This window comes from Balaenoptera physalus (genome assembly GCF_965194825.1).
Source record: "Balaenoptera physalus genome assembly, chromosome: X".
NCBI classification, from domain to species: Eukaryota; Metazoa; Chordata; class Mammalia; order Artiodactyla; family Balaenopteridae; genus Balaenoptera; species Balaenoptera physalus.
In genome coordinates this window covers 53,772,683-53,785,030 of record NC_138903.1, presented here as the reverse complement: position 1 = coordinate 53,785,030, position 12,348 = coordinate 53,772,683, and the positions used below count along the sequence as shown (strand labels likewise).

Sequence of the window (12,348 nt, the reverse complement as noted above, 5' to 3'; positions counted from 1 at the left end):
CTAGCATTTTCATTTTAGTATAAATTTGAAATTCAGATTCCTTAGCAAAGACATTTGGTGATAAAGGAGATACTGGAAGTGTCTTCACCTAGCCTTCATACTGAGGTGTTCTTACCCCTTCATTTCCAGGGAGGGTCAGATTTGTTTGGGGCCCTGAGAGGAGGGTGAGGCAGGTGCTGGATGTAGTATTCAAGGGGTGACATCTGTAGAGCAGAGGGAGGAAAGAGCACCAGAAAATGTCTAAAACTGATTTCCAAAATGAAGCTCATGGAGAAAATATTAGAAGTTCTTTATATATTAAATAGTTAATCTCATCATTTAATTTCTATTTTCTGTGGAGATTTTTTATAAAACACATACTACATTAGCAGCATTTAGATACTGGGGTAGGTGTTTTTTTTTTTTACCAATTGACAATTTTTAATCAAAACAATTGACAACTGTCCTTCTAAAAGACTGTAGGCTTGGTTTCTAATCTTGGCTCTGCTGCTGACTAACTTGACACATTAGGTAACTTCCTCTTACTAGAGCCTCAGTTTTCTTATCCGTAAAATGTTGGACTGAACTAGGTGTGCTAGCTCTTGGGAGTCTCCAATCCTGGCCTTCTCTGAGTATAATAATCTACTCTTTCAGGTTTTTGAGCCCGAGACAGAGTCAAGAAGAGTTGGTTCAAGCCCTAGCATCTTACTGGATGCTTTATCCCTCAGTCAGCTTCCCTGGGTCCCTTCCCTTCTTCACCCCCACCTCCTCCACCTAGCCCAGACAAGCAGAGGATCTCTTATATAAGCCTACCTGACCTACTTGAAGTTCTTTTGTTATAAGCACAATCACTTTTCCTGCAGACACAGACCGGATGCTATCCTTCCTGGGCCCTAAGGGTGGGTCTGATTGTGCTTCTCATGTGTCCTCTTTGGCAGCCTAGGTTTAGATGTTGCATCCCTCTTTCCATAGTCTTTAAGGACACAGTCTGAAGGGGAGCCAGCTCAGCTAATTTGAGTCCCCTGAGGACTGATCTAGTGAATGCTCACTGACCACTCCTGCTCATTCACCATTTGTCATGTCTGCTGGGAACCCAGGACTGTGCTAGACTTTGTCAGGAGAAACATGACCCACCCCTGAACAGGAAATGCTCCTGATAAGGACCAGAAACACTGCTAAATGCCTTGGCCAATGTCTTTTCTCTTGCAGGGAGCAAAGGAGAAGAGGGAAATCAATAAGCTACTGGAAACCATCTTTCACTTTCTGATGGACTGTTTAAATGCAGATTTCTCTTTTGGGCCATAAGGACTCCCCAGGAGACAATTACATTCTCCTTGGAATGCCTGCCAAGGCTAGAGCCTTTGCAAGCCTGTGTCCTGGGTGGGCATGCTCAGTAGACTTCAAGGTGGTTTAAGTTGATTGAAATCTATTTATTTTTCCTCTCACTTCTCCAGATATAGGAGCAGGTCACAGTGCACCTTACTAAATGCTGTTCCTGTTCTCACAACCTTAGACCAGATGGCCACATTTAATACAACATTAGAACTATTAGTTCCAACCTATCTCCTCCTCTGCTCCTCCCCCCACCTACAGTCCTCCTTCCCCTACAAGATTTTAACACGACATCTGTCAAATGGATAAAAAATTACTTTCCCTTCTTCTCTCTGCCTTGCCCACCCACCCTCTGGCTGTGGTGTTGATGAGTATAGAACTATACATGTGGGAGGCATGGAGGACAGATTCTTCATGTAGTTCTAGCCCCCTCCTCCTACCCTTCTGTAAACCTAGAGGAGCCCCACCCCCACCCCTTGGAGGAACGCCAAGGCTGGCCTTCAAGTCACAGTCCAGAAAAATTTAAGGCTCCTAGGGCTGGTCTCTGTGTAACCACATAAAGAAATTCAAGAACCCAGGTGCAGTGCCCAAGATGGGTCTAGGTCACCTCAGGCATTTGGGGCTTTTTGAGCCCTCTGCCTATCCCCTAGGCTTGCCCTGGCCATCTTTCAAGGTATGAAGGCAACAAGAGACCCAAATGGGTGGCTGGAACTTAGCACCCACAGCAAGTCCAAGAAGGGCATGATGCCCAGAGCAGGAATATTTTGGAGATAAGGCCCAGTCTGGTTCAAGGCAGAGACAGACTGGGGTCAGAGTAACCTCCAGCTTGGGATGAATTGCTTCTGACTCAACTCATGGAGAGAGCATTGCTGAGTCAATTTTTTTTGCTAATAATTTGTCTCTTAAAATATTGGGAGCTGACTTGGGTAAATTGAACACAGCTCTAAGAAATTGTTTCTAGATTGTAGTGTAGAGAGATGCTGCAAGTATTTTCCATTAGGGCCATTGGGGGCCTCAGTGTTGAAGGTCAGGATGGGAGTGGGAGTGGGTGTGCAGGTGCAGGTAGTCTCTTGAAGCAGACTGGGAAAATCCTCCTAGACAAACTATTATAATTCCTTAGCCTGCCTGGAAGCTGACACAAGAAGGAGAAGCCAGGAGACAGAGTTTCAGAGATTCTGGTTTCTTCTGAATGGTCCAGTGCAGTAACAGGAAATTCTTGTACTTCAAACTCTGGCTCTAGAAAGTTTAAAAGACTCTTGGTCTCAGTATGATATATGATTTAGAATCACTTGGGCTGCTTGTTAAAAATGCTGGGGTGATTCTGAGCAGAGGGTCTGGGGACCACAAATCGAGAAACTGGTGTAATGAATCAGAGGCACCTGAATAGTACCAAAAAAATCCAAAACAGCTTGACAGTAACTTTTATTCCCAAGATGCTTTGAAGGTGCAAGCTGATGCTTATCAGGTTGAGAACTATTCTGGTATGGGAGACTTCTCCAGCCAACAGTATCATGGTTGGTGGTCTGGAAACATTTCTTCTCTCTGATCTGTGCAATACTTGGCCCAGTTGGCTGCATTTTCTCTAAAGGACTTATTCCTTCAACAAGACCAAACTCTTAACATCATGAACTTTGGGGCAGCAGCTGGGTCTTACTTCAGAAACTCCTGGGCCCATTAGGTTGAGCTAGTGGCTGAAGTTTCATACCAGAAAAGTCCATTGCTAAGGTCTACACCAAACAAGCAACTTCCCTTACCTCATATGTTTGGTCACCGTTATAGCTGAGATCACTTTGTAACTTCTTTTGGAAGAGGTTTAGAAAGAGGTGTTATCCTTTGTTATTAGTCTGTGATGAATGAGAAAATGTCCTGGATGGCTTCATATCTTAAGATGCTTGCCTGGGTTTCCCAAGCTTTTAGGGGCTGACAGGTGTGAGTTGGCTTGTGACATATTGGCCTCTGGATGAGGTGGTCTATCTTGCTCTTGCTGAGCTACCTGCATCTACGATCACCTTTCAAATCAAGCCAGCCTAGCTGGGGTTCGTGTCTCCCAGGTGTGGCTGAAGCCAACCTTCATTTTATTAAAATGAAAAATGGATGGTACAATGGGATATTGAAGAAAGCCAATGCCTAATGACTCACAAATCACATGCCCAAACTAGGAAAAAGATGATCATATCATGAAAAATGACAGTATTTGCATACTTCCTTTCAGTACATTTAGAGCCATCATCACTTAAATGCATTAATTATTCTGCTCAGAAATGAAATTATTTAGTTATGGGTGATAGCAATACCCTGATTAAAGCTGAAACTAGCTAAGTGTGAACTATTAAGTCATAGGGGAAAAAAAAAAGCAATCCTTATGATTTTTTTTTTAAATTCATGTTGTTTTTTCTTACCTGACATCTCTTCATCTTTCCCTGATGACCACTGAGCATCTGCGAAGATCTTCAGCAAAAACCAGCCCACCCCAGAAGCCGCCTGGTCATACATCCTACCAGCAATGTATTGGCCTATAGGCCACCTGGTACATGTTATGCAAACAATTTCTTTGGCCCCATAGAATATTCTGCAACCTGAACAGAAATGCTCACTTTGTTGCTGTGTTCTTCCTCTGAGTTTGCCTGGTTTTAGGGCTCTGGTCATAGAACTTTAGAGGCTAAAATCAATGTTGTTCATTATAAATTATGCAGATGTTTTAGATTTACTGTTCACAAGTGTACACTCTGGAGAATAACACCCTGGTTGATAACTTGAATAACTCCACATTGTCTAATATCTTCTTCTTATCCTAGGTAGAAATTAGTGAAAGAGTCAAGGGAGAGAAAATACAGGCTGGAGTCATCAGGGACAGGATTAAGGAGCAGGTGGGCCAAGATCCTACGGCAAGGAAGAGGCAGCATAGCTCCAGTGTCCCTACACTTAACCATGGCCAAAGGAATGGCTGAATCAGAGGCACAGAGGTAGGAGCTATCTGCCTGCAAGAGACTCAGTTTGACTAGAGTGGAAGGTCCCTGCCAGGTTCAAGACAAGGATTGGATCCATAGATGGGGCTAGATTAAGGAGAACTTTGAGAGATTGACAGTAGAAAGTTATTGAGGCTTCTTGAGCATGGATAGTGGCACCAGCAAAGAAGTTTTGAGAAGTACAATTATTGAGTAGCTTGAGGAGGAAAGAGACCTGTGAGTAGCAGGAAGGCCAGTTGGGAGGCAACTTGAGGTGATAAGGGCCAGACCTAGAATAAGGCATTGAAAAAGAAGATAAAAGGTTATATCTGAGAGAGATACATGTAGAAGAAAGAAACAGCACACCCAGAAAAGTTATCAGAAATAGGAAAAATGAGGAAGGAGGGGAATGAGGCCTTATTATGAGTTTTACATATGTTTTATTGGAGGCAGTAGCAGGCCCCCAGAGAAATGTGGAACAGGTGGTGGGAAATATGGAACTGGAGGTACTAAGAGCTGATGTCATGAGAAAGATGATTTATCTGAGGAGCTACATGGAGAGAACAAAGAGTAAATGTCCCCATTGACTTTTGAATAGGGCAGTCAAGGGCTAAAGTGGGAAACCCATTCCTCAGTTTTCCCAGCCAGTCTGACTGGCCTGTGCTTTAATGTGTCACTAACAATGCCTGAGTGACTTATATTCAAGAAGGGACTAGTCAGTGCCAAGTTCTCATTTTCCTGAGTAGAGAGCAAAGAAAGCATACTGTCAAGCACAAAGATGGGTGAGAAGAAATAAGCTGCAATAATGAAATTCCTGTCCTCTGCAAAGCTCAAGTGTTACCCTCAATAGAAAGCTAGGGCTGGAAAGGACTTGAGAAGTCATCTATTTGATTCAAGTCTGTAACTTGATGGATAAAGAAACTGAGACAGGTAAATGGACCTATCCAAGATGATTCAATGAGTTACTGGCAGAGCTTCCTCCAGTAGCCAGTCTTTTGGTACCTCCCCGCTGTTGTTGGAACAGTCTGGTTTACACCTTTCCAGAAGTGGGTGAGATTGTTGTCCTTGAACACTTTGGGCAAGATAACCAGAGTCTGTTTACAAGGCCATATGAAAAGGACATCTAGTTTATTCAGGAGAGAGAATAAAATCCCAGCCTATTTTAGATGTGCTTAAAGGGAACAAAGGAAGGATTCTTGCTCTTGTCCATGCCTAGCTGTTGAGGGAGGGGACCTTCTGAGAGGATGGGGGCAGGTACCAACTGAGAAAACCTTATAGAAAGGCAAAACTCCCTCATACCCCTCCTTGTCCCCTTGTGAAGCTTCTCAAAAGGCAGGCCTGGCTCAGCTACTTTCATGGCAACTAGAACATATGCTATTCTGAACAACACTTTTTTTAAACCTTTCCCTCTTCTGCTTCTTGCCATTAAAATTCTAGTATTTCTGGCAGCCACCCAGGCTAATTAAACAACTATTTTGGGGGTGGTATTGCTCAGCTAGAGGGCAAGAATATGAAGGGGAAGGCAAGTGGTACAGCTCTGGAAAACTGGTGAGGGCTTTATTTCTGTGTTGGCAAGGCCTGGCATTGGGAATGCTCCTTACATGACCCAAAATACCCATTCTCAGACATACCAACCACTGAGGAATGCCTCCTAGACAGGCAGGGAGCCCGACCTGTGGGGGTGGCATGGGGATCCTTGGGAGAATGAGGCATCAGGATAGGCACGGGTAAAGCCTAGGCTAGAAAGATTCTCTAGGGCAGTGGTACACCAAGTATGATCCCTGAACCAGCATCATAGGCATCCCCTGGGAACATGTCTGAAATGCAAGTTCTCAAGCCCCACTTCAGACCTACTGAATAAGAGACTCATGGGGCCTAGCAAGCTGTGTTTTAACAAGCTTTCTAGAGGATTGAGAACTACTGCTTTAGATCATTCACAGGGTGGGCTGGTCTCCTTGGAGAGAGAAACCAGCTGGGAGAACTCTCTCCCTGCTATCTTGGCGGGTAGCGTTGGGGATTGGCAAAAACAAACCTATACAATAAGCTCAACTAGAGATTCAAATCTGCTCTACCACCTACTAACTGGGTAACTGTGGGCTACTTGGTAATAGCACAGGTTATCTTCAGTAAAAATGGGGATGTTAATGCTTACCTTGGAGAGCCATAGAGACTAAGATGACAAAAGAAAGTCTCTTACCCAATGCCTGGCATATGTTTTCAACAAGTGTAAGTTTCTCTTCCTCCCTCCTTCCCTTTCTTTCTCCCTGTTTTACTTCCTTCCTCCCTTCTTCCTTGCCTTCTTTCCTTCCTCCTGAAAGGGCCCACTGGACACTCCAAGTTAACTGTAGGCACATTCCTCATTGTTGATCAGAGACCAGCCTGAGAGATCAAACTCCCAATGCCTACAGGGTATAGTGATCATATTTCCAGGTTAAAAGTCAGGGCACATGGGTCTGATAACAGATGTGTCTATTTGTAGGACAATGGGATAGAATATTTGAAATTAGAATTCCTGGGAAATATAGATAAAAGGAAATTGGATATCATTCCTTCTTTAAGAATTATATCAGTATTATGACTCTTCCCCCTCTTTATCTTCTTATTCATGTCCAAAAGTGTCTTTGGTTTGGGGATGCAGAACACTGTATGTCCCACTCACTGGTAAGTCTGAGCAAGAACCAACCTATATTTAGTCCTGTACTCGAAATGCCCTGAGGATTGGAAATTATTTTAGAAGTCACATCAGCACTGTCCCAAGGCCAAGAGCTATTTGGGTACCTTGCTGGAGTAACCCAGTACCACCTCCTGGCTTTATGTTGGGCTTGCAAGATGAAGAAGTTGGGATAGTTGGGAAATTAGGGATTTGAGGGGGGTGATAAACCAGTTATAAACAAGAAATAAAGAACTTAAGCCTTGATATAGCCACTCCCAAATGGACTTTTCTTGGCTTTCTTCCTCTTATAGGTAACTCTGTACTATTTGATAATTTGATCAGCTCCTGCTACTCGAAACTCTTGTCCTTGATTTTTATGAGATTGCACCCCTTGGTATCCTAAGTGTGTTCTGACAGCTCCATTTTGGTTTGTTTCTCTGGCTCCTCTTCTCTTCCTTGCCTCCCATTATTGTTTTCCTACTTTTCTGGCCTTCTTTCTTAACACTTTCTTCCAGGGCAAACTTCCTTGGTTTCTACAATTTCTTCTGGGCCATTGACTCCCAAACCTGTATAACTATCTCCCCTGATCTCTCTTGAACTTCAAATCTACCTGCATGTCCTGCTGGCCCCCAACATTCAGCATATTAAAGAGAAAACTTGTCATCTCTTCTCCCCCTCCAAAACCAGCATTTCCTCATAACTTACCCTCATGCCTTAATGATCACACTTAAGATTGAACTCCCTCTACCAAATCAACTTTGACCTCCTCCTTTTCCTCAAAGGAGATCTAAATACCTTCAAACATGTCTCCAGTCCACCTTTCTAGCTGCCCTTCAATCCCACTCTTCCCAGCCCTTTCCAAACTCCATTACCTATTTACCATCAAATTTCCCATAGCCTTCACCTTTGAGACTTTACTCTGCCTCACATGCCTTTCTTGTTCCCTACTCTGTAACAATCCTACCCATTCTTTAAGGCCTATTTCAGTGCCCCATAAAACTGTTTTATTAGAGTCCAATAGCCACACATGATCCTTCCTCTGAAGTCTTGTACTAGGCCAGAGTATACCAGGCACTGTATGAGGCACTATACATCCAGAACTCAGTTCACCTTCTCTACAATTCTGCCTGTGAGGCAGGTATTAATATCCCCATTTTGCATATGAAGAAACTGAAACCAAGGGTTGTATAGCTTGAAAGTCTCGTCCATAGCTTTTGTGATATTGTACTCCTTACATGCTGACAGTTCCATTTTGGTTTATTTATGTGGCTCCTCTTGTACTCCTCACCTCCCATTGTCACTGCTACTTTCTAAAGTAGCAAAGCCCAGAATTGAAGCTAGGTTTGCTTGCCCTTAACCACCTTTGCATACTGCTTGAAGGGCATTCACTGTTGGTACCCAAAGGGCCCTTGATCTTCAGGTAAAGACTGTGGCTGAATCACAGTAAGCAGATCCCTGCACACAGTGGGAACGCACTCAATGAGTGTTGGGTGGAAAATGGATGAGCAAAGTCATATTTATGAAAAATTGTAGCAAGTTAAAAGTCAATCCTGTATACAAAGGGGAGATTTAAAACCAATTTCCAGCAGCCCAAACTTAAAACATCTCAGAGGATAGGGGAAGAACATTCCCTTATTCCTGCTTGTGTTTGTGACTAGAGAACACAGGGGCCCTATACAGCTACCAGCCCCTTCTGGATTGCCCTTCTCTCATTATCTGCACACACATCTGTCAATTCTTGGTTCAGTGTCTTACAGCTTGTGAATCAGGTGGGGGTGTAGAATTATCCTCACTTAACAGATGAAGAAAATGAGACTCAGAGGCAGCATAGTTTATAAGAGCAGAGGCTCTATAAGAGCCAGACTGTGCCTGCATTTGAATTATGACTTAAGTACTTATTGGCTCTTTGAATTTGGGCAAATTATTTAATCTCTCAGAGCTTCAGTTTCCTCGTCTGTAGGATAGGGATAATAATAGTATTTCCTGAAAGGGTTGCTGTGAGGATTAAATGAGTTGATGTGTGTAAAGTGCTTAGAATAGTGCCTTACATATACTTAGTGCTCTATATTAGCTAATATTATCATCTTTATCATCCCTTCTTTAGCAAGGTCTTAAATCCAAGCGTTCTTTTTCCACCTTCTCTATCTATGGTGTTATGTTGGGGAAAAAATGGTTCACTAGGCTGGCCATCTGGTGACCTTAGGCAAGTCACTCCTGCTATATTACACCTGATCGATAAAATGAGGGATTAAGGGTGATGATCTTTGAAGTGCTGCCTAGTTCTGTCGTTGATTCCAAGTAGGCAGTGACAACAGGCTTGCCAGTTGGTTTGTGGCCACTGGGTCCTATCCAGAGATTGGCCTTGTCCAGGACATAGCTGGACTTTGTGACCTGAGTGCCCAGGCAGGTCAACTGGACTAAATGGGGACAAGAGTGAGCCAACTTCTGCTGGGAGAATCCAAGCATGGAGTCCCTCAAAAGAAGACTGCACTGTAGAAAAAGTACAGGCAGTGGAATCAGCCAGAACTGGGACTAGGGTAATTCAAACAGCATCACAGATATAGTCCTGAGCAGAGCATTGGTAAGTGATGCCAAGATACTCTTTGACCCTTGATAAAAAGTCAATGATATATCTTTAGACTATAAGCCCTCATGGTGCTCTGAGTTGGGGCTGTATGTGCTTATCGAGCTCTAGCAGCACCCTGTTGGTACCCATCTTTGGCAGGAGAGGGGAGACTTCTCTGTAAATACTTATTTTATTGAGGCCAGTGACCAGCAATTCTTCTTCTCCACTGAGGCCAGAACAAGAAGATATTGACTTTTAGTGTAATTGGAAGAAAGCAAGTTCAACATATAAATGAATCTCCTCTTAGTCAGGGGCACCAGTGACTGAAGGTGGCTGTCCAAATCTCTTTCTTTGGGGTTGAAGAATGGAGCCATCTGGTTTATGATATTATGAATGGAGTTCTGTGAGTTCATTATAGCTTATTAGTAAACATTGGTAGTATGGCATGATAGGTATTAGTGCATATACAGTCAGAAGACTGAGCTCCATAATTTATTACATGTGTGATTGGTCAAAGGACCAGGTCACCACTCTGAGCCTCAGTTTCCTTATCTTTAAAATATGGGTAATAGTGAGATCCAGCTCATCAGTAAGGATCAAGTGATGCAGTAGATGTGAAAACACTTTGTGAACAGTAAAGCATGAGGTACTTTAAAGGCGGTATTATAAAAGGTCCTATTTGAAATCTCTTTTACATCCAAGCTGAGGAGCTCTCTCTATGCCTTCTATAGAAGGCACAATGGCTAGACCCCTGAGCGATGAAGGATGCCTCATGCAGGAGCTAACCAACAGAATGCCCTAACTAAGTCAAAAGCTCAGTGTGTGTGTTTTTTCCTGTGTGTGATGTGTTATGCATTAATATCATGACCATAGGGTTATTCTCTGGCTGGTATGTTGGAAGGCAGACCTGTGTGAGAGGATGCATGTTCCATATTCTGTCTCTGTTATCTTTAAATTGTTTTGACTTGGGTCTTGTGGAGCCATAATTGCCTTGGGGTCCTTCCTCAAAGTAGGCTGATGGAAAAGATGACTTCTAGAGGACGTGTTCAGCAATTCAGTTCTGGGGAGGGAATGTTTGAGTCCTTTGCCTGACAGGCCATATGTTCTCTATTCTGGAAATTGTTCCTCCAAATGCCAGAAAGATTGACCCATCAGGATGGTAGCCAGAGAGAAACTAACTATTCCCCCACACCCATCCTCATCACTGTGCTTAGACAAGTGTCATGAACATATGTGTGTGTATGTTTATGTGGCAGTGGCATAGATGTCTGCCTCGTGCTATGTGGAGCCAAGTCCTGCTGGCCACAAATTCTGATGACCAAGGTTAGGCTCTGTGCATAGCCCCTGCCTTGCTGAGTGAAACTGAGCTTACCCCTTAACTTGCTTATAGCTCAGTTTTGCCATCTATCAGATGCAGAAGTCAACCAAGATTCCCTGTGTATCTTACAGGGTGGTTGTTTAAATCACTGAACGAATCTGTGACAATGTCGAGTTTCTTGGGAGCAAGGCATCACAGAACGCCATATTCTTTCATACCTATGAACACATGACCTCTCTGGATAGCATCATGTGTGGGTGAGAGCAGGAGGCTGCAGGACTGGGGTCCATCATATGTGAGGAATGCCGTGGTCTGTAACTTCTGAGGGTGGGGTACAGTAGGATTAAATAACGTATCACCAACTCTGAATTGGACAGTTCCAAAGAAGAAGAAGAAAGGGGGAGGAGCACAGAGAATTTATAGCAAATATGCTCGAGCCTCATTTTAGCCATTGGTTTCAGACTCTCCACCCATTCCAGATCCAGGGCTGCCTCGAAGTACCAAGGAGAGATGGATTGGAGCTTTTTCTTCTCTAGGGAAGGAGATCTTGAGTAGGGATAAAATCATGAGGCCTGTGTAGTCCGTATACACATTCTGGGTCATTCTACCCACTGGCTAATGGAGAGTTGATAGTATTATTTGTCTTGTAGTCCAGTGGAGCTTGCTCTCCCAATGTCATCTCCATCACCCTACCCTTCATCACTAATATGTGAGTTTTTCCATAAGTAGTAGAGATTTGGGGAGGGGGGCAAGTAAGGTAGCTAGATGTGTGGACTGAACACATTCTTATTTTGTCTCCTAAGCTGATCACTGGAGATTCCATCGTTAGTGCTGAGGCAGTATGGGATCACGTCACCATGGCCAACCGGGAGTTGGCATTTAAGGCTGGCGACGTCATCAAAGTCTTGGATGCTTCCAACAAGGATTGGTGGTGGGGCCAGATCGACGATGAGGAGGGATGGTTTCCTGCCAGCTTTGTGAGGGTGAGTGTCAGCCTTCACTCTCCTCTCCTGTCTCCTTGGCTACTTGTCCCTGGCCTCCCTCTCACCAGCCCTTGTTCTCCTTCCCCTTCTTGTGACTCCTCACATTTTTCCCCGTGTGTTTGGTCACCTACCAAGGACCTGGGCTTCCTTTAATCTTTGCCCTTCTAGTTTTGAGACTTTTTTTTCTCCTGTTTATTTTAACAATCCCCACCTCCTGCCTCCCACCTTCTACCCACTGTGACTTTGCACAAATCACTTCCCTTTTTGCCTTGATGGTTTTGAAGACGCTTTTAACTCTATATTGCTGGGAAATTTTACCTTTCTTATCTCTTATCTGCTTTCCTTCTTTTCCTTGCCTCCTCTTTTTTTATCCTTTCTTTTTATAGATCTCTTCCCACCCTCTTTCTCCCCTCCCCACTCCTTTCTGCTTCCTTTGCCTCCTTTCTCTCATTTAGGGAAGTGTGAACACCCCTGCGTGTTGTCTTATGATTGTCTACAGCTGTGAATGTAAGAGTCTGGGCTCCCTACCCTCCCAGGGGTTGGAGTTTACTCATTGCAAATCTTACTTTTTG

The 12,348-nt window shown here is 43.8% G+C and overlaps 1 protein-coding gene across 9 annotated transcripts in view; it reads left to right on the top strand.

Annotated features, from left to right (window-relative positions):
* The window catches only part of ARHGEF9 (Cdc42 guanine nucleotide exchange factor 9), a 225,543-nt gene that overhangs the window by 43,981 nt on the left and 169,214 nt on the right, over positions 1–12,348 (top strand). For 5 of the 9 annotated variants that reach the window (XM_082444965.1, XM_082444962.1, XM_082444966.1 and 2 more), the window contains exon 2: positions 11,597–11,776. The exons of 2 other annotated variants lie outside the window; for them this stretch is intronic. In XM_082444965.1, the coding sequence (XP_082301091.1) occupies positions 11,597–11,776 (180 nt within the window). Of the gene's footprint in view, positions 1–4,284; positions 9,491–11,484; positions 11,503–11,596; positions 11,777–12,348 lie in introns of those variants that run through there. 2 more of the 9 variants (XM_082444968.1, XM_082444967.1) reach the window with 2 other exon arrangements.